The 27,160-nt window shown below is 38.2% G+C and overlaps 1 protein-coding gene across 6 annotated transcripts in view; it reads left to right on the plus strand.

The window, feature by feature from the left end:
- The window catches only part of RBMS3 (RNA binding motif single stranded interacting protein 3), a 712,273-nt gene that overhangs the window by 678,957 nt on the left and 6,156 nt on the right, over positions 1-27,160 (plus strand). For 3 of the 6 annotated variants that reach the window (XM_030969590.1, XM_030969580.1, XM_030969583.1), the window contains exons 14-15: positions 20,639-20,719; positions 23,251-23,378. In XM_030969590.1, coding sequence (XP_030825450.1) covers positions 20,639-20,719; positions 23,251-23,378 — 209 coding nt within the window. Of the gene's footprint in view, positions 1-20,638; positions 20,720-23,250; positions 23,383-27,160 lie in introns of those variants that run through there. The other 3 variants (XM_030969574.1, XM_030969602.1, XM_030969595.1) reach the window with 1 other exon arrangement.

Here is a 27,160-nt window from a genome sequence, read left to right on the forward strand (position 1 = left end):
TATCTCCAGAACCCTTCAATGGAACAACAAGCTTGTTATAGGTTTTTTATCTTTTATTTCCTTTGGATACTGCATGGTCACTGGTGGTTTAAAATGTCACCTGAAGGCCTCAGCAGAATAACTGCTTTGTTAGATAGGGTTGCTTTTTTTTTCCTGTTTAATCTCCCATTCTATTTGCAGATACTACAACTACATGGAGCTGAAACATCATCACATTCCCCTCATGTTCAGATTCTTGTTCAAAAAGTACTCTCTGATATTCTAATTGTATGTCACAAGGCCCTTGGAGAGCTACAGGAGCAAAGTTTCTTTGCAGTCTTGTGCCTTTCACGTTATCAGGTGTTAATCTTAGAGCTCTTTTATTTTATTTATTGACTGACAGTTTCAGTTACTGTTTGTGTGGAAAATATAGGACTGAACCCATTGCAAATGAAATAGCCTAGTTCAAGCTAAAACTAAGATCTTCCTTATGCTTTTACTCAGCCAAAGTCCAGGGAAAATGTAAGTGATTACAACATGGAGCTGTCTGGGGTGGGAGATCCATTTAAGGAGAATTGATTCTGGTTAGAAGGGAGAAGATCAGCATAAATTCTTGTGAGTTTTATAAAAAACAAGTAACTCCTCCTGCACCTTTTTTCTGGAGCATTCTCTTGAAAGGCAGTTCCAATCTACCTTGTGTAATTTGAGATAAAAAAGGGCACTCAGTGAAAAGCACCAGATTCTAAGCAGTCAACATCAGTCAGCTCTTGTGTAGATGAGACTCTTTCTGCTCATCTGTTTCAACAGGGGTTCCACAGTCTTTGTATGACCATAGCTCTGGTTAGACGACATTTTTGAATTAATAGAGTTTATAAAATCATATCTCTGTAGTGTTCCCCCTTCCTTTCTGAATTCAGCTCTACCTTCCTGCCATTTGTTGGTAGTGGCTTACTGTTTGCCTTTGTGTGCAAGTGTTCCAATCTTCAAAGCCACTACCCCTCATAGGCAGGAAGGGAAAATGTAAAAGGTGAATAAACATAGATGGAGGGAATTCCAGTTTTGGTCCATGCACCACTTCATCTGAACCCAGCAGGTCAGTAGCTTTTATTCTGTATTAAATTTTACCTTCACACAACACTTCCACAAATGAACAAAGAGCTTCTGTTGCCTCTCTTTGAGGTATCAGCTACTGACTCAAAGTGACATTAGCCCAGATTCCCTTTCAGAGAAGGAATCAACTCCCTGATTGTGGTGATAAAAATACACGTCAACACAAAGCAACAGTGATGGATCAGCAAAGCAAAAAGCCAGAAAAGCCCTAACTAATATAACTTCATTTTCATCATAAAACTAACCTCATTCATATAATTGATTTGCAGATGACTTTACATAACTGTAAACTAGAACATTTAGAGGCTTGTTTCTCATATATTTTCTTAAATATGACTGCTGCAGTTCTTTTTGTGGTTTCTGGAAATGTCACCTGGTGAATGGGTGTGCAGTTCAAAGCCACCTCTTCCAAGCATGTTGTTTTTTTATTTAGTGATAGCCGTGCACTGCATATAAAATGAACATTTTTATTTTGTAGTAATGAATAGGAACTGAAAGCCATAAAACTAGTAGTATCTGGCATAAATTTAGTGGTCTGCATAGTATCCCCCCACAAAAAGGCTCATCTGTAGTCATATTCCCAGAAATTTTTTGTTGATATCTGTCCTACAGATTGCTAACTCATTTTGCTAACTGCTAGTAGGTCATTTACCTAAATACTTTGAATTTCAACAGGAAAAATATAATGTTCACACATTTTCTTGTGAGATTTTGCTGATGCTATGAATGACAGGGCAAGTTTTGGGGAGAGAAAGAATCTCTTTATTTAGCAGACAGGGAGGTAGAAGAGAGGAACAAATAATAGGTTTAAAAAATCCTGAAAATTATTTTAGGTTTGAAACATCCCACCACACCTACAGCTGACAAACTCAATAAGAGGTGGAAAACAAAAGTACTCTAAATGTCAGCTCTGTCATCTGTATTTTCTTGATATGGTTCTCTTTTGTAAATGTGTTTTCCATTTTTCAATCAAGAGGAGAACTCTTTGCCTTATTAGAATGAAACATGTTTTTATTGTCCTGCCTGTATTTAAACAAGGCTTGGGTAATTCTGACTGAAATGAGGAATATGCTTTCCAGAGAAGTAACAAATCCAAATATAAGAGGTGAAGACAAGCTCTGTGAAGGCTCTGTAATACAAGGCAAGTTTAAAGATCTTAGAGAGGTGAAGGGTGTTTTTCAAAACTGTGGCCATGTGAAAAGCAAGGGTCTCCCAGAGGTGCTGCTTCCACAGCTCTTCTTTGCCAAGAGCTGGGAAGCAGATCTGTGGTCATTTCTGCTCATGTGCAAGTGCACACAAACACAGCAAGAAGTCTTGAAATCCTTGAAGAAGCTGTATTGTCAGTGGAAAAGAACAACATCAATGGGAAACCAGCTAGTTTATCCTCAGTACTGCTGCAGTCCTTCCCACAATATCATTCAGGTTTAAGGTGAAGCACTTGAACTGTATCAACTCTCTCAGAGAGAGACGTAAACTGTAGTTGAAAGAAAAGGGTGTGAAGGTGAAAGACAACAGTGGTTTACAACACAACATAGATGCATGAAGGGTATCCCTGGAAAGGAAGTTTTAGTGGTGCTAACAACAAGTTTATGAAAGTAGAATAGAGAAAGCCTAACTTTAATGTGTTGCAGAAGACATTGAGAGCTAGACTAGTGTTTGAAATAAAGAAAGTTCATTGTTTGGGACATCTAGAACTTAACTGGACTTTAAAATCCACAAGAGGAATTTCCAGGTGTTGACACAAGTCCAGAGCAGTGCTAATAGCCTTTTTTCATCTCCAACCTCTGGTTTTCATCACAAAGAGACATTGTTGTTTCAGTTCAAAACATGTAATATTCATTTAAATACCAAGACTTCAGGATATTATAAAAACTTTCAAAAATGTTTACTGAGCATGATGTACCAAGACTCAGGAAAGAGCTGTGCATCAAAATAACATTTTATTTGCAATGTCTGAGGTTTACAGTCAAAGAGTAGACATATGTTGCAACTTACCATTCACAGTATTGTCTTACTAAAAATCATTTGGAACCAAGAAGTAAGATTGATTCATTTCAACATGTTTTGTGTGATTAGTAAGTATACAGAACTCTTTAGATTTTTTTTTTCTTTCCAATAAGATGGGTACATTTTGTTAAGCAAAATGTTTCTGCTCTGAGCAGCAACCTTTGAATTACATTTCCCATGTTCTTTCATAAGGGAAATTTTTTAATTCAAGAGGTATTGGGACTTCACAGAAACACTAGATTGCAGGTGTTGCAGTGTTTTGGAAGGTGACCTGCTGCCATGTTACTGAAAACACATACAATGGAGTTGAAAGTGAATTTAAACTGAAAGATGTTCACTATTTTACATATTTTAATCACAGTGGAAGGGATAACATAACCTGTGTATTGGACAAAGTCCTGGACCTACAGCTGCTCACAAAAATAATATTCCATTGAATTTCACTGTCCTTTCCTATATCACATCCCTCTGAATTTCAGCTCACAGTGCATTTCACAGTTAATCCACATGGTTTATCAAATGGTTGGCAAACTGATACCCCAAAGATTTAAACTTCCTGTAAGACAAATTACCAGTGCTTTTGAGGTATCTTTCTTGTTTTCTTCTGGAAAGAGCAGCCTGTTCAGGGTTCACTCATTTGTGAAGCAAGGTTAAGTGAAGGAGCTAAAGGTACAGGCTTCATACATTGTGCAAGATGCTGGTATCCTGTATATACAATGATTTCAGCCTGAAGTTCTCAGAAAAGGATAAGCTTTGTTCAAATTATTTACAAATCTATAGGGAGCTGCTGGTGGCAATAACCTCTGTGCCCTCTGATGATATTTTATTATCTGTGAGTTATGGGTGTTTCTGTGTCAGAGCTCAGAGGCTGTAGAATCCTCTTGCTCCTGAAAGACTCAGTTTGGGAGGAGATTTCTGCTATACCTAATATTTACTATGAAACATCTCAGTCAGCACTTTTCATTGAGCTGTAGCAAGGGGTTTGAGAGCGGCTGTGTTGAGTGAATTTGGGAGTTTGCTGAATTGAATTGTTTTTCTAGCAAGGTGATAAACTGTTGAACTCAGCAAATTTCTACTGTGTAGCAGAGGTGAGCAACACCTTATCAGGATGGGTCTGGGGAGCGCTCGCATCCAAAGGCACATCCTTTTCTGGTCCCATGAAGGACTGCTCTATCCTTCGTGACATTTTATGACTTTTGAATGTGATATACTCACTGTTCTTCTATGCTTCTAATTTTGCCTTTTTAATATTAGTAGTTTACCTTTTTAATATTAGTAGTTGCAATACAACAACGGAGAATTTAAGACTTTAGTATCTCAGTGTCCAAATTATTGAGCATTTGCCAACCTCAACTCCTGGTTTTTCTTTGCTGTGTTTCCCTCGGGAGTTTCTCTTCAATCAATATAATATTTATATGACACAAACTGATTTCACTGATGCAAGAGCTTCATGCTGTTTGTGTTCTCTGGCTTGTGAACCACAGCTGTGTGCAGTGTTTGCAGAATAGACCAAAGGTGCTATGATTTCCAAAGTGATTTTTTTTTTTCAACCGCTCAGGCACCTGACTGCTCCCTTCCTCCTGCTTACTGCAATTTTGCTCTGCTGCCAGCCTTTTCCACCTGAAACACCTGCATTTGACTGGAAAATGAGTTGTATTTGTTCTTTTTAATTGCTATTTTTGATAGTGCAAACCAGAGTGACAAAAATACAGTAACAAGGGGGAGTGTGAATTGGACTTTGATGGTATTCTCATGGATAACCTTGCCTAGTTTATCCACAGAATCAAAATTGGTGCTCAAAATTTTAGTGGTCAAAGATATAACTTTTTAACAAAAGCCATTTTGCTGACTTTCTTTTAACATACAAATGCTCCTAAGTAACTTTAGTACAATCGACTTCCTCTGAAGACAATGGACTTATCTTAGAATCTTTAGTTTTCTTGAAATGGCTGTTCCAACAAAATGGACATAATTTGATTGATTGATATTATTTTCCTATACACATTCTATAAGATTATTGTTTTACATGAAGTTTATCCATAACTAAAAATGCAAGTAGCAACAATTTCAGATATCCTTGATGTCTTAGGGAACATAAGGAAATAGTAGCAAAAAGTTCCATTCAGTGTGTGGCCATTGGTTGAAGAAGTAGGTTTCCTTATTTTATTTGCACCTGAACAATATTGAGAGCAGAAGACCACTGACCTTGCTGAAATCTTTATCCTTTGTTTAAAACTGATGTAACAGAGCTGGAAATCAGAAAATGATTGATGGAAAAATTTAAACTAATTAATCTGCAACACAAGGCAAAGAAAATAATACATTTCAAGGCTTATAAATCCACTTTTGTCTTTCATTAGTTTTCATACAAATGTCATGAGCAGTGTTATATTTTTTTGCATTTCAAAAATATGGCTTACACACCATGGCATCATCTTGAGCTTATTTCTAATATTCGGATTTTTACTTTATTGCATACACTATTGGATATGTGTTCCAAGGACTCTTAAGTTTGGCACAGAACTGTAAAGTATTAATGTCTCTTGTCTATAATTGTTATACAGAGATCTTTGCAGGCAGAGTTGATGCTATTGTAAGCTAAGAAATTTCAGTACTTACTGATAGTTTGAAGCACTTAGTTTTTCAGTTAGTTCAGTTTATGAAGCTATGGCATTTCTGTGAAAGTATTTCAACTCCATCTGCACACATCCTGCAGATTTATGGCAAACATTTCTTCTTTTTCTTTTTGTTTTTTTTTTTCCCTAAGGTACAAATTATACAGGAGGGAATCTGTAGCATTTGCTTTTCCTCCCAAACACAACAGGACTCCAGTCTTTTCAGAGACATCCTGAGGCAGAGAACAACTGACAAATAGCAACAGCAGCGCCTATAATGCATTTTATATTGTCCAGGTGTTTTAAAAAATGTTAATTAAACCTTATAGTATCACTTGAATAAATAATCATATTAATGCAAGTTCTTCAATTCCCTTTGAGGTAAATTACCTCTGTACAATATAGCCTTTCTTAAAGTATGGACAGCAGCTCCTGTTCTAAACCCAGGGATGCTCAGCTGTACATTTGAGGTAAAGCCCAGAGTCCCAGTGTGATGGACTGCCATAAGCTGTTCTGGTCAAGGCAGCTGAACTAATTGACCCATTCTTCTCACTAAGAAAAGAAAGGATTTTACCAGTTGAAGTTTGATTTGGCTTTACTGCCTAGCAGTGAATCTTAATTGCTTCTTGCTGAATAGTGGGTAATAATCTGTTCTCTATATTAATAATAATGAAAAATATTTTAAAATAGAATTTTGCAGTTAACTCTGTGTTCTAAATTCCTATACCAAATTATATCATGAATGTCAAATTTTGTATTTCCCTGAGTTCACTATCAGTATGGACAGCTGTGTCTTGGTGGTTGTATTTAATGTTTTTAATCTTGCTCTGTTTTCATCTTCATGCTCCATGTAGTGTTTCTCATGATCTTCACAACAAACAAAAATGTTCCAGTCCTGAGGCAAGGACGACAGTTAAGCAGATGCTGTTTCAGTTCACAATTACCATTCCTTCCAGGCTGTTAGGGGATATTACAGCTGGGCAAGCTGGCAAACCATCCCCCACACACACCCTCCCATTTTAAGATTAAATTCATTGTCCCTGACTTCAGCCACTAAGTGTGAGGAATCTGCAAATGCCCTTATTCAGCTTCGGGAATAGTCAGGTTTTTACTTTCTAAGTGTTAACTCTGCTAATTTGTATTTCAGGCCTGCTGTTCGGTGTAACACTTGTGTGTCAGCAGCGATCCTTCTTTGTAAGGTGAATCATGCAAAGTCCTGTGGCTTTAAAGTGTTGACATAAATTTATTTGACAGAAAAATGGCCACTTTGTCATCTCTGTCATATTCTTGGACAAGGAAATCTGTGGTGCAGTTAGGACTTTGTGCAAATATTTGCACAGCACTTAATCTTTTTTTTTCCACATATATTGTATATAAAAGGAAAGGAGAAAGGGAACATTATGCTGATCAGTGAGCGCCAGTGCAGAATGAAGATGTCTGAGCTTTCCAGTCAGTCCATGTGCCAGGGCCAGAAGTGCATCAAAGAACCAGAATGGACAACCTAGCCTAGAAATAAATACTGTGCAAGATCCTCCTGAGAAGAACAATTCCCTGACTAGGCTGTGGCATTTCGAAGAGGCCAGAATTGCTTGCCTGTACAGGCTGGGGTGCATTTGTGCAGCATTTGTTCCTTTTCACATGATTGGAGCAGAGGGATCAGAAGAGCTCACTGAGGACTCCTGTTAGGGCCTGTGTGGAATATTTTAAATATAGGCCTTTAAGGAAAGCTGAAGATTATTGAATTTCAGTTTGATAGCTGTAGGTGGGCTTTCTCAGCTGTGGTTTAATTTTTTTCCTGCCACTGTATGTTTCATCCATGCCTTGTCACCAATAATATTTAAGAGAAATAACATCTCTCACCTTTGCCTCCTGATCTCATGAAGAAGGGAAGGGTTGAAAATGTTCTTTTAAAGCACATGGGGGGAAAGTGTTACAGCCTTTCTTTCTAATCCCAAGTGGCGGTATCTGAAGCACTCCCAAGTATCCGTAAAGAATCAGTGGTGTCCTATAGAGGAAAGCTAAATCTGCCCTAATACAGATTTGGGAGAGTACAGGACACTCTCTCCTGCTGACCTTATCAGTTATTACAGTTCTGCTGTCATTGACAGAAATGTTCCATGAACCTGGAATTCCATTTGAGGGGATGTAGTGTGGTAGATTTTTTGTCAGTTTTCATGTTCCAGAGTGATTTATTATGTGAAATTAATATATTATTTAAAGTATATCTACACCTCTGACTATGCATTGTGACACAGTCAAGAGATCTTTTTCTCTCTTAGAACACCCATCACCAAGCTCTATTCATTTTATTTGCCATCTGGAGCATCTATCTTGTACCATTTTCAAGCTGTTACTATGCAGCCACTGAAAAAGGGATGAAAAACTGTCTCTAAACTTTGTATTTCATTCAGATATAAATTTGAAAAATTCTATGACAACAGGATTAAACATGTAGGAATTGCATATTGAAACATCTTAGAGGATATTCCAGACTATCCTTCTGTAAATAGAGCAGTGCATCTCTTGATATATTTTTTGTTTCCTCTCCTTTATGACAAGTAGCTCATCAGTCTACAGCATTTCCTTTCTCTCTCTCTTGAAATGGTTTTTAAATGTGCCCTGCTGCAAAACCTTCCTTAAAGCCAGTCATGACTGGGAATTTTCTATTTTCCCCTCTGCCCAGCCTTATCTTTCTTTATCTTGAATTTGCCTTTGGGGCCAGACTTACCCACGTTTCTGAGCTGGATGCAAAGTTTCTCAATCCCTCACGCCCAGGTCGGCTCCCACCCCAGGGAAGCACAACCTCGCAGTGCTTGTGAGTGACACCGTAATACATTGCCTGGATGAGAGCTGACAGTGCTCTGAGAAATATGACAGTACCTCTGCCCTTGATCAGGCTTCCCATTTGAAAGTTTTCATTTTGGTAATTACATCCTTCCCAGATAGTAGCCCTAGTCATTGATCATACTAATATCATTATAACTGATTCCTGTAAGTCACCTTTTAAAGACACTTTCTATGGTTTCTTTTCCTCTTATGTCTTCTTCCTCTGCAGTCACAGGATAAGACTTTTTCTGCCTACCCTTCATCTGATTGATTGGAAATGCCAAATACTTCCTTTAGGTATGGCCTGGTGATATACACATCACATTTCTTCCCTTGGGATCTTAATCAGAACAAGTAATGGCCTTTAGCTTTTCTCATTAGCAAAATGGAAAAGCACCATACCCAATCCATTAGAAATACAGCATTGTAATATGAATTTATAGGAAAATGGCTGCATGCCAGCAGACACAGAGTGAGTTTACCTTAAAGGATTTTCAGGGGTGAAAAAAAAATTTAAAAAAATGAAAAAGTCACCCTTTCTGTCTGGCTTGCAAACATTTTGAGCCATTACTTATCATGCCTGTCTGTCAGGCATTTTGCTGTTGCTTCTTAAGTGCTATTTAGACATCTCTGTCACAGAAAGGGCATTCATAAGGAGGAAATATGGGTGTTTGAACATGTATTTATATTTTCCCCAATCTTGATTCCCTTCCTGGATTATTCTCCTCATAATCTCTATCAGAATTAGAGAGAGGGGAGGAAATTGGGAAGATTTTGTTATTTAGCTTCGCTTCTAATTTTTCACAGAATGTGCTAACTGAAAAAACGTATCAAGAGCAACCATTTCAGCATACTCGTCTATCAAGCTGAGACTGCTGCTACACTTTTTTTAGCCCTGTCTAAAACTATTTACAATCAGTACAGTGAGAGCAAGGACAAGACTGATTAAGAGATTTTTTTTTCTCCAATGATGGGAATTGCTTTATACTTGGTCAGGTCTTTATTAGCCATAGAAATTATTAAAATTCATACATCAGCACTGAAAACTTTCAGTGCTTGTATTTTCCGGAACTGTAAGAAGGTGTTAAAACACAAATCGATACCAAATGATAATTGTATATAATTTGAATGCATATGAGGTGATTCTGTCTCCTTTGGATAACTAACAGTGAAAGAACCCAAAGAACAGTCTTGGAATGTTGCTATTCTGCCAGCACTAAGACACATCCGTTTTACTGGCCCCTTCAAGCATTGCTCATATTATTCCTGGTAAAATAACTACTAAGCATACCCATAAAGCTCTATTTAATAGTGTCTTATGAAAAATGAGTACTTGCACTTTTTTACTTTTCAAACAAACCTCATGTTTGCTATATGTTATGTTGCTCACCTGTACAAAGTGAGAGTAAAAGCTGAAGCATCAGGCTTGAGCTTTTGGCTACTTTGTCTATGGTTCATCAGCTGTGTTGATCACACTTCCCCAACAAATCAGTATCTAATAGGTTAAGAAAATACTATAGGGAAATAGGATGAAAGGCCTTCAGGAGTCAAAAATGGGAGGCATTCTAAAGGGACCTCTCTCTAGGAGACGAATTACTGATTAGATGATAAGACAGGAGGACTTATGGCAATTTTTTGGGATCCAATAGGGATGGCTATTTTTTAGGTATTGGGATTCTTTTTTTTCTTCTTGCATTTTGTTTTGTTCTGCTGGTTTTCACTGTTTCATGGGGTGTTTTTTAAAATTTTTTGTATCTTCTTCTTTACCTCTTCTTATCTTTGGATGAAGCAATGACAAATTAGGAGAGATTCTGTGTAGTTTTTATCATGCAAGTTTAGGAGTTCAGTATTGTTAGCAGATCATTACATGGTAGATAATCTGAATGACATAGCAGTATAGTTCAGTCCACTCTGCTAACACTCAAGGTTTCTCCTTTGCTTTTGTAGCCCTATTGCTGATATGATCCAATGTGTCTTAGAGATCCTCCCACAGCTGATAGTTAACATTCTTAGGGGCAGACTGTAATATTCTTACACAGTCACACTTTATGAATAGGGCATTGACTCTAATTTTAAGGTGATCTTTCTTCCACAAGAATTTCAAGAATGTGTGGAAAGTGGAAAAGGAAGATTTCCCCAGAAATGCTCACTATTACCATCTTCCATAGCCCTGCCATGTAAGCAAAGCTAGTGATCATGTAAATACATTTCAAGATTTTGACACAACAATTTTTATGCCAGTGAGAAGCAATATTTTGTACTGCATCACTTTAAAACGCTTTACTTTAGGTGCACTGGAGTTGGCACCAGCCATTAAAGGTTAGTATTCTCTAGTATCCCCACCCTATCCAAATACAAATATGGCTGAAGTTGCAGATAGATGAAGAGTTGGCCAAGCAACACTCATGGTTTCCAGTTTGTGGAAAATCAATCTTACAAAATTTGGTTTCATTCTGATTCATCTTCTAAAAAGTCAGAACAAACCAGAAAGATTCTCCCTTGAGCCAGAAATTCCAAGCAGAATTAAATTTTCAGAAACAATGCCTCGTGTTGTTCCCAATACAAAATCTAGTCTGCAAGACCTTGGCAGCTGCCAACTGGCTTAAATGTCCATCTTGGTTTCTGTCAGTTTTCAGGCAGCAGCTGCAAAACACTCCCAGGATTTCATGTTCCAGAGCAGCCTCAGCATGTCCAATGCTTTGGGCAGGCTTCCAGACCTCCTATTGGGTCAGTTTACAGGTCTGCTTACTGAGGGCCAGATTAGTCTGGCAGCCAAGTCAGAAAACCCCAGGAATGTTACTTTGGTGAGGCAACTTGGTGGGATTGTCCTGGAAAAAAAGCAGGGCGCTGGCTTGAAGACTGAAGAGGTACTGCCAGTTTCCAGATGTGAAGGAAGAGGTAAGGACATCCCAGAGCTTCACATGAGGGCTGAGATGAAGCAGGGCTCTTGGGTCTTGTAAACTCCCTACTCAAACATGTCATCTCTGTGTTGGGCTGCCTGGAAGGCCTGAGTGCATGATTTGGGGGATGTTTATCCACACATGCCCATGAGCAGGCTGATTTTCCTTGTATCCTTAGGCATAAGGGCCCACCATTTCCCACAGGGAATGTGTCTCCCCTTGCCTAAGCCTGGACTGGCATGTTCACCCTCAATTCAGGAAGGCCAGCTTGCAAGGCATCCCTAATGCCCCTGCTGGCTTCTGGGTAAGCCCCAGAAGGTGATGTCTGCAAGGCGTTTCAGGCTCACTGACCTGACAGTTTCTCCTCCATCTCTGCATGCAGGGTACTGGTGAACAGCAGTGTTTTTTATGAAGTGTTGAAATGGTCGCTGCCCTGCCCTCCCCTGCCCTCCCTTCCCACAGTGATATCTTTCATGATACTTAGCCAAATATTTTGGATTCTAAGGATCTTTTAGAGATAAAGGACTGAAGAATATCATGCTTTAGCTGCTCTTAGCAATGTCCAAGGTGTACACTGGTGGTATAATTCCATTATCTTACTACCTTTCCTCTGCCGGGCATGACTGCCTTTTCATGGAGGAGATGTTGAAATTCTTCCTGTTTCTAGGAAAGCTGGAAATACTAACATTCATGTGCCCTTTTGTCTGTTATTACTGTTCTTTTTGGTTTGGTTTATCTTCCAACTAATTGTCCTGGCTTTCATCTGCTTAATTCTTGGACAGCTGGCCCATGAGCTGTCCACTTTTATCCCTGGTCTGAAAGAGCAGTGGAAAGTGCATGTGATGATTGATGAGCAACTGTTATTTAAAGAGTCTGAGCAGTTCTCCTTTTGTTTTAACCATAGAGCACGTTTCCACACAGCAGTCTGCTTCTCTTTAGACTCTTCACATTCATGGAGATTTAATAGCATCTAGAAGACATGTTTACCTCTAGAAAACAATTATTTGTTCATATAAATGGATGTGTTATTAATAATAGCTCAGTGTGCTTATAGGTTGAGAGATTTACTGACACATTTTATTTTTATTTATGTTGAAAATATGAAAATGTACTGATCAGTTTTCCTTCATCTTACTAGCACTCATTCATCAGGGACTAATTGGCAGAATTGCAGTTAAATGGAAATGTCTAAGAATTTCCACCTAAAAGAGTGCATAAGGAATTTTTAAGTATCAGAAGCCACAGTTATAATTCTGCTGCATCACCCCTTTATTCTTCAGTATACAAGATCTGAAAGAAGAATATAAATGTGTGAATTTCACATAGAGTCTCAGTAATTGCCACCCCTGGTTGACCGAAACTGATGCAGTATGATTATGATACAGTCACTATACCCTGATTTTATGTAGGACACTGCAGACAAGACTGTAATAAATCAGGCACTAACCCATGCTCAGAAACTTGGCCCAGAGAGCTCATAATGTGCATTCATAGGACAGGTACATAGAGGGTATTTAAAAAAAAAAAAAAAAGCCTCTCTTGTAGAGAAACATGTAAGAACTGAAGAATTAAGAAAATACAACAAATTGCCGGAGTCTCATTCTCTGTTTTAAGCACAGAAGTCTTCCTCTCTTGCAAATGCATCCATCAGACATATGGCATTATTCAAATGATGCAAAAAAGCATTTTTCACATCTTGGGGCTGTTCATATATGCAGTCATACATGGGGGATCAGTTTACATTTCTGTACAGTCTCCATGGGTCCCCACCTACAATGTCACAAGGAAGAGTGAAACTATCATGGGCCTTGGTACACCCACATGGACTGCAAGGATCTTTGGCACCCTCAGGTCAAGTTCCTAAAGGAAGTTTCCAATTAATGAAAGATGCAATCAGAATGGGAATTTATTTTCCCATGCTGATTAGTTTTCTTCTGGTTTTTCCCTTTTCACACATTGATGAGATATCTGGAAGTGATTTGAGACTTTTACTGAGTTAATTTGTAGTGTCAGCCTTTAGACTAAAAAGTGGTTAAAGTGAATGAGCCAAGTTTTTTATTTACCTGTTTATACTGCTTGCATTCACTACAGTTTTTACAAAGTGTATGCTAGTGAGAGCTGGTGCACAGCTGTATGTGGGTATCTGACTGTTCTCATATTTATTTACTCTAAATAGTCTTTATCTGATTAGTCCTGATCACTGTGCTTTAGTAGCAGGACTGAATTTCAGACAGAAGAAAAGACCTGTTAGCTATGGGGGGGGTTAGCTCATCTGCACTTTTTCTTCTATACCTTTGTGTTACTCTGATTTCCACAGATAGGGATTTGTGGAGGATGTTTAGAACTCCTGAAGAGAAAAGGAGATTAGTTTGCAAATATAGTTCTTGAAGTTATTATTCTCTCTACCTTCATTTAACTTGCTCAGAGAATTAGGTAACATCTCATTAGGAAGGTTGAAAGGGAATTGATAGCCAGCATTCCAAAATACATTTGTATTACTGAGCAGCAGGGAAGGAATGTTAAATGTGGTGAAGATTTCTATTCTCTGCCTGAACAATGAGTGCAGTGGCCCAGCGATGGGATTCTGTTGAATGACAGAGCTGTTCTTGATAGGACTATGGTAATTGTGTGGTAAAATGGAATTATATTATTATATTTTAGGCCTGGCTGATAATTATTAGCAAAATTATTGTAATATATGCACAAAGTTTGTATCATTTATTCTCCCATTCTTTAATTGGGAGAAAGTGAAATTAATAACAGCCATTGAATAAGTACAGGATTGAGCTGGAAAATGAGAATGCTTCTGGGTAGCAAAAGATATTTTAAGTTTAAAGTGAAAACTGTGGCAGCTGGATATTGTATTTCATTGAACTGCCACTGGCACTGATGAACTGGATGGTCCTTTTCTCTTCCTGAGTTCCCGTATCTCCATGCCAGACTATGGGATAAGAGGACACAGCAAGACAATGTTCTTTTCTATGGGAGAACAGGGTATTTTCAAATGAGAAGGTGGAACCAGAGAGAAAAAAGCAGTGGTTTTATTCCATATTTCATTAAAGTTATAACCACCTGACAATGGTCAAAGAGAGATGCAGTTTTTATTCTTTGCAGGGAAAGAGATTTGAAAGTGGAAGGGCACGTTTCCTTCGTGGGGTTAAAAAAAAGATTAAAAAAAAAATAAAAATAAATTCAGCCAATAGACTCATTTCCTTCAGTTTTCCAGCAATGCAAATGTTTTCACATAATTCTGTTAGTGATGCAGTGTCTAGACTTCTCAGATGGTTTAAAAGATTAAAAAAAGAAAAAAAAAGAAAAAAAAAGGCAGAAACAAACCCTGGCATTAATTCTGGGAATCCTGAAAAGCTAGTCATTATCACTGTACTATAGCTCATGTGGTGATAGGAAGCCACAAATAGTCATTGAAGACCAGACTCTGGAAATCTTGCTTATTTCAGATACATGGTTTAGCATTTGCTCACATAAGACATCCTGTTTAATCTCCCTTTAGCAGGCTGTGGTGGTTGGTGTAAGGGCTTACCAGCATAGTCTGGTACAAGGCTTCTGCATTTTGGCTCTCACTGTGAGTGAAAAGGCTCCCTGTCTTCTCAGGAACATGAAGACTGATGATAGAAGGAAAGAGATTCCTGCAACAGATATACATTGGCATAAAACAAAGCAAAACACCAGAAAAAAACATTTGCACATGGAATGTATAAAAGGCTTCTTAAACATTTTTTCTTTGCTCATTGCCATTTGTCCTGAGCAAGTCTATTGATTCTGTGTTGTTTGAGGTTTCCAGATTTACTGCAACGTATCTGTTACTATCTCATTTTGTTAGTTCTTTTTTGTTTTCTTTATACCAGGAAACTTCTTCAACATTGATCAGATTATTAAGTGTTGTCAGTCTCTAAAATCTCACAGTACTCGTGGTGACCAAGAGAGTTAATGTACCTGCAGCAGCCTCTGTCTAATCACAGCTGTGTTATTTTATAGGCAACAAGACCTATAAATAGAACTGAACTTTAGGGTGGTTTCGTATACATTCTGTTAATGATGGCCTTCAGAATTTAAACAGAATGTGCAGCCAAACTCTTCTGGTGATGTAAATGAAATAGTTTGGTCTTGCAAGAGGCACTCTTTCAGGCAGTGTCTCAGCTCAAATTCAGTAACTAATGGCTGGTGTAAGGGGTGTTTGCTATGTCCCTCAGCTGTTAGGCAGATGCCTGACTCTGCATTAACCTGGGCCTGAGAAAAGCAGGCTAAGAGCTTATTAGGGCAGATGAATAAATGGACATTACCTGTGCCACAGTCTCAATGTAAAAGCTCCTGCAAATTCCCTGCAGGTGACTCAGCTCCACCTTTGACGGGTAAATCCTATTACCCTAGTGCAGCATGCTCCCTCACTCTGTTGGGTACAGGCAGCTGCCTTCCTCCTGTTTTTTTATTTCCCAGTGCCTGTCACCTTTATGGGTTTGGTGTTTGCTGCAGGCTTAACACGATCCTTGCTGGAGCCAGGCTGGGACACCCTGCTGTTTGCAGATCTCAAAGAAGTGATGTTGCTCTCTGAATTAAACATGATCCTTCTTGAGGGATCTCATTTTGTGCCCTCAACCCACCTGCTCATTTGTTACCTCCTGGCACTTAACTCTTTGTAGTCACAGAGGGCAGTATCTGAAAGAACAGAGGTGTAAGTGTACATCAACACTCTCATTTTCTAGCTACATATTTTTCCACACACTTAAGTAATTTCAAAATGATAAAAAACAAAAACCCCGTCGGAAAAGACATGAGTAGAATTCTTAATGTAGCATATAGACTAAATTGGTACCTGATCAGTGCAGTCTGAATTAAGCAGTTGGGCATCATAAAGCGTGAATCATATTATAATACTGCACGTCTTCAGTACTGAGAACATTCATTCTCTGTACTGTATGAAGAAAACAATAGTTTACAAGCAAATTAGGAGCCTGTTGCCACCAGCAATGTAGTCATTTTCCGTAGTAGAGACTACTGGCTTTTAAAGGATCAGACTGCTGAGAAAAGCTCCCTTATAACCTCCAGATCCATCATCTCTGCCTGTAGAGTCACTATTCATTTTACTGTCAGAAATTAGCAGCTTCTACTTTTAGACCCACAAAGCCTGTACAGCTGTGGAAGAATGAACAGTGGTTTCCTCTGCCTTGCACATACCTTGTTGAATGACTGATCACATCCCAGCACAAGAATCTTTAATCCTGGTGGAAACACATGACAAAGAAAGGTTGCATTTAGGTTTTTCAGATTCTCTCATTTCAATGCTCATAATATTGATATTTAGTGGATGTAGCTGAGTGCTGCTGAGCTGAGCATGTGAGTCACGCTGTCTCTGTTTCACACATATGTGTGGATAAAGAACTGTACTGAGTGTGGTTCACAGAGAAAATAAATGTCAGTGGTGGCCTTCTGACATAGATGTCTTCTGTGTTTGCCATCTGCCTACCTCCAAGTTACATGATGTTCTTGAGGTAGATGGGAAGCCATGTGCAGAGTATGTATATTTACAGGAGCTGTAATCCAAATTGAGCTGCATTACAACAGAGTCCCTCAGCTCAAGGATGTCCTTAGACTAGAATTTTCATCCTGGATGGTCTTAAACTGAGTAGATATAAAATATTTAACTTTTCTTTAAATCTCGGAATAATTTCTGAATACCTTTTCCACCTCCTAGCCTGGACTCTACTCGCTTTATCAGATCCAGAGCACATTTTTTAATAGAATAGCTAGGCAAAGTGTCTGGGGGACCCAGGAAGAGACACAGATTCCAGGGGGCTCATTGTGTGCTGAATATGGAAGCTGCTGAACAGCAGTGTTCAGGAAGCACTTTGCTAAACAACCAACCATGAATATTCACGACAAGGAATTCAACTCCTGCATTATCCAAACCCATTGTTGTAAGTATCAACACTGACATTGTGCCTTAGCACTGTGTAATCTTTATTTATCCTGTGAGATCAGAGAATTAGGATTATGCAGTTCACAAAGGAAAGAAATACATGTAAACTTGCTTGAGCTAGTGTCGGTTATAAAAAAAATTAATCTGTCTCCTTTTTCATTACACTGTTAGTAAACAAACTAAGCTAAAGCAGTTTCCCAGCACTACTTCCCATGGTAGAAACTGATCCAGCAGGGCAGACACCTCCAAATTCATGTGGTCTCAGCTGGGACTCCCTTGTGCTGCATGTGAGGGGACTTCAGATACTACCAAATATGTGTCTCTGAGAACAAAGTCGTAGTTGTCCTTCATAGGTTGGTAAAGATTTTTACAGAACCTCAGTGAACCCTTCAGTGAGACCCTGGAGACAGAGAACCAGTTCCAACCCCTCCCCCACAACATCTTTAATTACTTGACCAAATAACTCTTGCCCAAAATGGTGAGTGTATCTTTACATTCATAAAGATGCAGGCATTAAATATGTTTGGACATTCCACTGAAGGGCACCATGTGTGTACCTGTGATACTGACCACTGCTGCTGTGTGATCCAGGGCCATTTTTAAAGCACCAGTATTCTGTAGCAGTGAGCCTTGGCTAAATTTTCCTGTGACCAAAATCTTTGCCACAAGTACTTTGATTTCGTTCTTGCCATTGGTGGAACTAATTTGGCTAACAACATTTTTCTTTTTAATTATAGAACTCTAAAGGATTTGTCAGAAAAACTGATCCGCCATTAGTACAGACATTTAGACATGCAGAGTGTTATATACAGGGGAGAAGTCATTCTCCTACAGTTCTCCAGGGAGTCTGGCAAGTAACTCGATAGCTTTGGTCTCCAGTGCTTTAAATCATTGCTGTTTGGCTGAATTCAGTTAAAACTTCTGCAAAAAAAATTAAACCAGAAGGTGTGAGTATCTGAAAAGACCAGGGCAAGCAGGCTTTGGCCAGGGCCACCATCGACATTCAAGTTAACAGTACAGTTTTCCTTAGAGATTGTCTGGCAGTGAAAGAAGCAACATGAAGGAGGCTGGAAAGTAAGATCAGGATCTGCCTCAAGAGATAAAAAATAATACAGTGAGAAGCTGCACACCTACTGAGAGCAGTGCTTTTAGAGACAGCAAAGACATCAGTAATTCCCAGACAGTTTCCATTGTAGTGCTACAGAACACAGTGCCAAAGGATTTTGCAAAAATTGAGTGATCTGAATTAAAAGGCTGTTGAGTAATTTATTGTTTGTAAATTAAGTCACATGGGTTTGTGTGTAAGGTAGGGAATGGCAGACAACTGCATCTTATAGGAGTCTGAATGTTGTTCTTCCACCAGGTTCAAGGAAGAAAACAGAGGAAGTCCAAGTTGAATGATACCACTTTATTATTTAAATTAACATTTTTGAATAAACTCTATATATTTGTACAAGTGAAGTTAGACTGCATGATGTTTAGAACCCTTGCAGGTCTTTGCAGAACACTAAGAATGCATGCTTTAGGTTAATATTAAATATTGACACATTTAGAACAATGCTACACAACAGATGTCTTCCCAACATGTGAGGACATGTTACAAGGCAGAATGAATGGAGCAGAAGGAGCTCGGCAAAACCCCACTGTAGCATTCTCATTAGCTCTTAATCTGTGAGGCAGGAGAACAGCCCAACTGCACTGAGTGCAATAGGGAGAGTTGACTTAATGCTTTTGGGGGGTTAACCTTCGTAAAAAACACTATTGAATTCAATTCTCTTCCTGAAGAACAAGCAAAAAGAGTGCAGAAAAACATGGCCTGATACAGGCACACAGACACTGAGGACACTCCTGTCTCTTTGCTCAAGTTCAGGAAAACACTGTGAATTTGGGAAAAAATAATGTGATGGTTCTCAACACCATATGCTGCTCATATTGCAAGTATGCCTTCTATGTCACATATGATCCTCACTTAGTTTTTTTAATAGAAAACAATTTCACTTAAATACTTTTTATTTTCTTCTACTTGAAAGAATATTTCAGAATTTAGCTGTGAGATTCTTACATATGCTGTTGTCATTCCCTTAGGCGTTTCTCCAGCATTGCTGCAGTCTTCACCCCACTTTGCAATTTCACAATGCATATTTGTGACAGGCATATCAAACCATCCAGTTAGTTTAGAATTGGGGTGGGAGAGTGCTTTAAATGTAAATTTTACTATAAACAGCAGAATAAAATCTTGCAAGCGCTTCCTAGCTCTGCCAGGAAGCAAAGCTATATTTAACTCATTTTAAAATTCATCAAATACATTGTGGGCTGATTCAGATCTTTGGTGTGTCTTTGAAGATAACATGTAGTGGAAGTGTCACACAGTCAGTTGGGGGATTGGGCACATTCTGAGATTCTTGTCAGTGAAGACATGTAGTTAGGACTGGATTGTAGAAAGAAAAGTACATATAGATCTAAGGACTTAATATCAATACTTTATTTGAAAATTTGAACAATGACTGCTGCATTCAGTTCAAGAGGTTTTTGAGAAGTGCTGTATATAAAGAAATCAGTGCCATGACAAAATGACAAAATTCACATGCATACATGAATTTTAAAAAAGATTGTCTCGTAGTACTTGGGAGAGATCGTCTTTCAGAGAAGCTAATACAAATTGTTGCTATAATAATTTGCACAAGTTTCAAAATGCATAGGAAAGATCCCTGGATAGTAAGAATAAGCCGTAAGAATTTAGCTAAGGTACCTGTGTACAAAAGGAGAAACTCCAGATGGATCTTGCTCTTGTTTTATTTCTCCTGTCTTGGATTGCATGTATCTGCAGCTTTGTATCCCTGTAAACCCAGCTGCTGCTGTTGATGGGGTAAATATAGATTGGAACAAACCTCTCAAATTTCATGCATCATGTTTTGTAGATGTCATTAGATAAGATAGATATATATATATATATATAGCTATCATGTCTCCACCGATTTTTTTGTAAGTGCAAATAGGGCTCTCTCCATTTTAGAGAACAATCTGCTTTTGCAAGTGAGATGTTTACTATTGCCTATATTCAGATATGACCTGAGTTTGAAGTTCAAGATTACAATTTTTTTATAGCTGGGTAAGTTGCACCTAAAGTCCTTACTTAAAAGAAATAATATGCTACAGTCTTATTAAAAGCTCTCAATGGGAAATTGAAAGAATGTCATTCTTCTAACATGGTTTTATGCATCTTAATTGTGGTTTTCTACTGTTCATTTGCTTTTGATTTTTTCTAGTATATGACTGCTGCTGCACCTATGCAAGGGACCTACATTCCCCAGTACACTCCTGTGCCTCCAACAGCTGTCCCTATTGAAGTAAGTTTAACTCCATCCATTAGAGTGAAGGGGGAACAGAACTCTTGCTTATTATGTCTTTGTGCATCTGTTGTTTGAAAGGGGCCTAAAGGTTCTTTATGGAGTGGTGGCTGGAAGCTTCCAGCTTATTAAATGAGGACTGCACTTCTCTTTCTCTTTTTGTTTTCTTTCTTTCCTTTTCTTTCTTTTTTCTAACCCCTCTTTTTTATTTTTTAAATTATTTGCAAGGGCTCTTGTTTTGCATTTGTTTTGTTGTACAGCAGGACACGGAATAAAAACATCAGTGATTATGACTATTTTTTCCCCATGTACTTGGGAGGGAGATGGGAAGAGACAGGAAAACAAACCCAGCAGGCAGACCACGAAACCAAAAGAGATTTCAAGAAGAGAAGATTGCAAGAGGGTTTGATGCGGTCCTTAGCAAGCATAGGTAATTGCTGAAACATTTAGCCACCAGAAAAAGTGATTGAGCAATGGAAACCTTCCTCTTGTATATACAGACGTGGAGGATGCTGCACTGACTGAGTGCTTTTCATCCTTGAGGAAGGATTCGCTCCCTCCCTCCTTGGGGCTGAGTCATGCTGATGACAGTCTAATGAGTAAGTATTTACTCAACCCTGTAGACCACAAGCTGCTGGGAGAGCGTCAGCTTGGCCTCCACTTCTGTGAAGCTTCATAAGGGCAGCTGAGCACAGCGAGAGGAGGGAGCTTTGGCATCCTCTTCCCTGTGTGTTTCTCTTTGGCACTACCCTCTTTTATTAACAACTTCTGCCCTACTCTGGGGTAAGGCAAGGAGTGCCAGGGTCTCTGTACTTCTGTCTTCATCTGTGTGAACTTTGGATTTTGTGCTATTACTACTCTGTGCTTTGAGGATGTGAGTTAGTGGTACTGCTGGCATGGCTTCGCCAGCAGCCAAGTGGGCTCATCCTGTTTTCTCCTAGTCCTTTGCAATTATTCCCAGATAAGGTCCCACAGGAAAGGCTACTGCTGTTCTGTTGTACTGAACTGGTTATGTTTCAGTCTTTTTTGCCTCGGTATAATTTTGCCTTAAACCTCATTTGTTTGCAAATGCACTGTGAGTGCCTCTTTTCAATTGCCACTCTTAAGTCTAAATCAGGCAGATACAAATCTGAATTAAAAGGAGATGGTGGGATAGAGAGTGGTTCATATCATGGGGTTGTCTGCACACCATGCTGTCCTGTCCAAATGAGAATTAAAGGTTAATTTAAATTACTTGTCGAGCCCTCCTCCCTATCACTCGCTAGTACAGTCATGCCTTCTAAAGTAACTCAATGTCATAATTATCTACTATAATAATAAAAATGTTATCTGATTCTATAGCCTGTTTTGCTCTTATCCAGTGATGATGATTATTGTTAATGTTTATCTGTATTCATGTAGCATCATGAACCAGGACCCTACCATGCTGGATGCTCCACAAGCAGAGACCAAAAAATACAGTCTCTGCCCCAGAGAGCTTACAATCTCAAGATGAGGTGGACAAAAGGAGAAGGATAAAGACAAGGAAGTAGACAGAAAAAGATAGTACTGGCAGTCTGCTAAGCAATAGATACAAAGAATTTCTGAAAAATGAAACTATTTTAACAGATGCTTTAAAATAAACTACCTGTTGTTTACACGAGGCTCAAATAAAAACAAAGCAAGTGCTTTGTGCTCCCTCTTCTGGCTCTGTTGTGTGCAATAGAGTAATAAAGCGTGTTCCCTGAAGATACTTGCTATTCATGAGACCAACACACCAAGCATGAGAGTAGAGGAAAGAAAATGTATCTTGCTTTGAAAGCATACAAAAAACTTAAACCAAGTTCAGACTGTCTAAATAGGATAAGAAATTGTGCATAATGTTACATTCATGAATATAATCTTTTATATGTTTACTTATCTACTTTTTGCAAATATATAAACAAAACAAAACTTCATTGGAGCTTTGACTTAACAGATTAAAGTCTTTAGTGTAAGGCAAATTTATTTTTGAAGGGAACATGCATAGAGACAGTGTGTAGAAGAGGGCAGCATTCTTCACCTTCTTCAGAGGGTGACTCAAATTCTTTTGGATGTGTAGTAAAGTGGAAAGCAGTGGGTCTAGATTCTGCCTTTATTGCATTTTAAATCAAACAAAATAAATGTGAACTCACTGTGAAGTTGGGCTAGGTAAGCAAGAATTAGAAGAGGTATGTATATGTTGTGAAAAAGCCAAGTAAAACCCAGAATCCACCAGAATCAGAAGATTTGCCTCTAGCTTTGAATGGGCAGGGAACTGCCCTTGAGGAGGGTGTTTTTTGCTGCAACCTGTGAGAGCAAAGTACTACTGGCAGGCTGAGAAAGCTTCTTGTTGCTGAATTAGCTTTCTAAAATTGATGGAGTTTGTCGTGTTAGCATGTGATTCTGCTACCTCAAACTCTCTCGATCTCTAGAGAAATGTGTGAACAGTGAGCTGGTGTTCAGCTCTTTTACGTAATTCACTGCCATGAGCAAAATTAGTAAGTTTTTCATGTTCTCATTTGATTCCCTAGGGTGTTGTTGCTGATACTTCTCCACAGACAGTAGCATCTTCATCGCAGGAAGCCAGTGGTCAACAGCAACAGATGACAGTGGAAACATCCAGTGAACATGCGCCTGCATATTCTTACCAACAGTCTAAGTAAGTAGGCATAGGCTTTGGATCAGAAGGGTTTGCTTCTTGATTATAACAGGCCAAATTTGACTCCCTCTTTCAGAAATATAAATTCTGAATAGCTTTGTTAAATTCTGATGAATTCTGGATATATAGCACTGTAATTAGCAAAAGGTTTTGGCTGACGTCCTCAATTTGGCAAAATGTCCTTGAGCTCCTGCCCACAGTGATATGCTCTCTAACTGTCTGCTGCTTTTCTGGACTCAGAAGGATCTCAACAACTGTGTTAACAATCATCATGCTGGGCTAAAGCAGCATCTGGCATCAGAGGTTAAAAAGGGCTTAAATTTTGCAGTGGTGAAAATATTGGCACAGCGCACCCTGGCACATGTAAAGGTTTCTTTCTGAAAGTGTAGTTAATGAAGCAGTATAAATTACCCCAAGTTGGTATTTGTGATTGTGCAAAACTGCCATGCAGATACAGAGTAGGCAGAACCTGGAAATGGAAGAAGAGGCATAAGAAGGAGGTGGGTAGAAGCGCTGTTCAATCTGTCTCCATTCTTCTGCTCCCTTTGTTTACTTCCCACGGAATACCTTGGAAAGTTCAAACTTTATAAACTGACAGCTGTATTTAGAACTTCTAAAGAGTCCCTTCATCTTCAGAATAATCTCTTCAAACACAACTTCTCTTTGCTACAATAAAAATCTTCACAAAGGGAAGGTTTCATATTGACAGGATACTCACTGGGACTGATAAATGTTGGACAGATTCTAGGAAGAAGCACAAATCCAGTCTTTCATTAATACATGTATATTGAACACCAGCATCACTTTGAAAATAGAATTATACATATTTTATCTTGGGGAAGAAAGTAGAGAAATAGCCAGACAAGAAATATGATAGATATGTCAGTCAATGCATCATGACTCTGTACTTACAGAGGCATCAGATACGAGCTGGTATAGAAAAGATTAGAATTATAACAATTTGTCAGTTGCTTTACTTCATTTTTGACCTCTGGAAGTGAAAGATGCATTTGTTTGTCTACCATATGAGTATCAAATGGTTTCAGATTTATGTGGTTTTGACCACAATAAAAGAGAAGACTATTTATTGTCATGCCTATATCTGTATGTACATATTGCAAAAACAATCAATCACAAGCTACCCCATTGGAGATACAGACTATGTATGCTTATCCTTTCTAGCTGCCAGTCTCTCTAGCACCTATAAATAAATAATTGCAAAATACTTACAGCATATAAAAGGCAAAGAGAGAAATATGTGTCTGTACCATCTTGTTGACTTGTTTTAATGAGTGTGTTCTGTAGCACTTGGATCTGACGATTTTTGTGTCTCAGTTTCCTTTCTCTTGCATCTCAAAGAAAAAGGACTTTGGTCTAGAAGGCCTCATAACGTAGCTGTGAGCTGCAGATTCTGGCATTTTTCTAGCATAGGAGAAAACTACATTGCAATTCTTTATTGAAATGGATGCTGTGTTCCTTGCTCATGTGGTGAATTCCCTGAAAATGAGATCCCTCATCTTTCCTTGTCAGCTACAGCCTTTTTGCAGCAATGAATATACTTGTAATGGCGCTGGCATTTATATTCAGAGGACTTTCTTTCCTTTTTAATCAGACAGGGAGATCCACCACAGATTTTTTTTTTATTGTGCTTATTTCAGTATTTTTTTTAGTCTGAAATTGGCCCTCTATTTATAACTGCCAGTTGCAGGCAGAAATGCAGTGTGGGAAGCTGTAGAAACAAATGAAAATATGCACTGTCTTTAAAAATTAACTTCTGATGAAATATTCCAGTAACCCTGAATATAAAACCAAGTGAATTTGTTTTATAATTAAAATATTATTTTATTACTCTGCTTTTCAAAGGGCACATTTATTAATAACAAACATCATGCCAGATACAAAACGGTGATTGTCAACGTGAGATATAAGAAAGTAATTAACATGACTGGATAATGATTTTGGCAGATATAGGCAAAGGAACAGGCAGACTATATAAAATTATTTCATGGGAGCTGATCAGTCAGGAGAAAAGTTATAATGGTATATTTCCTTACATTTATTTTCTTTGCAACAATCATGAAATTGCAGGCAACGAAGGAGAGAAAATGTACTAAGAATGAACTGGGTGGTATAAGGACTCTGTACTCTCTTTGTAAGTAAAAATAAACCATGAAACTTGGAATTTAAGTTCCACTTTCTGATCAGCATACATGTTCTTTTATTTAATATGCTGAATGCTGTACTTGAGGATCCCACCCACAGAGTTCAGAAATGGTTACTTCATGGCAAAAACCTGGCTACATATTGTGTAGATAAAAAAAGCCCTTGATTCTGAGCAGAGGAATCTACTTTATGAGGAAATCACCTTAATTATTTTAAAGCCTACTCCCCTTTTTCCTTGTAAATATTTAATTTTGCACATAAAAGCATTAAGACTATGAAGTGGACATCAATGGATATCCTTGCCCCCAAAAAGTATGTTCTCTTACCTCCAGGCAAAACTCTGCTGGACAACATACTCTGATTTTAAATGTGGAAAGAATTATGTTTCTCTGGAATTTTTTGTAGTCAAACTCAATGCCAGGTTAGATTGGGGGGCATGTGCTGTGTTGGTGATATTGGACTTTCACATGTATGGCAGCCACTCGACTCATAGGGGCAGTAAAATCTCAGGAGGTGAGCTTCCAGCTTGAATAGTCCTACCAGAAATTATGCATAGAAAACCTGAAGACAATAGTTAATTGTTGCATTCCACACAAAAATGTTCTTAACTTCCAAAATATTAATTTTCAGGTGTCATGCAATGAAAAAGCCCTTTGGCAAATTTAATATTTAAAATTATAGTCTGTGTTTACACTCCCAGACAAAAAGCTGTGTGGCAAATGTTAGGTCATCAACATTCTTCAAATTTAACTCTTAATTTTAAAATTTATTTTAAACTAGGCAAGGCAAATGCATTAATGTTTGCAAAAGTAAAGGTGCTGGACTTTCTTGTATTGAACTTTGGTCAGGAAAGAATTTTTTCCATGTAAGCTTTAAAGACTCTGGGAAAAGTAACAGCTGATCCTTACAGATAGCCCTAGACACAGAATAGAATTTTTATGTAGGTTTTGGGTCTCTCTTAAAGACCTCATGCAGTCTTTTTCAAATAAGCTAGATGTGACGTATCTTTAGGTAACATGAAACGTCAAAAACACAAAATGAGAGGTATCTTCTGTAGGAAAAAGATTGATAATTTTCCTGATTCTCTGTGCTAAATTAAGAAAGATATTACACTATATGATAAAAGAATATGTATTTTTCTAATTAATATTGCTTTGAAAGTTTCTGCTAAGTTAGCCTTAACAGTCTCATTAAGCAGACTGCTCTGTAGTGCAATTGTTCTTGCCATTAGAAAATGTGTTCTTTCTAGCAAATTGGTTGTATTCTTTTATTGTAATTTTATCTTTCATTTTATTACTAATACCCAAAATAAATAGTGGCACTTATTATTATGAAAATATTTGCCCTCTTACTGAATTACCTGTGAAAGATTTACACAGTGTTAAGCCGTGTATTCATCTCATTTCAGTGTAGTTAGACTGCCTATTAATGCCTAGCATTCAAAGAGTAAATTCATCTGCTTAGGATGTGTTAATGTCCCCAAAGTAGGAGTTCCCTATTTTTGCCTGACTATTTTCAGCTTAGTGGTGGTATCATATTTAAACAGCTGCAAAGTTAGTTTAGCTTGGATAACTTTTAAAGGGAATTGGGTGGAAAAAAAGGAGAGGAGGCTATTTCAA

The sequence above is a fragment of the Camarhynchus parvulus genome, chromosome 2 (assembly GCF_901933205.1).
Source record: "Camarhynchus parvulus chromosome 2, STF_HiC, whole genome shotgun sequence".
Lineage (NCBI taxonomy): Eukaryota > Metazoa > Chordata > Aves > Passeriformes > Thraupidae > Camarhynchus > Camarhynchus parvulus.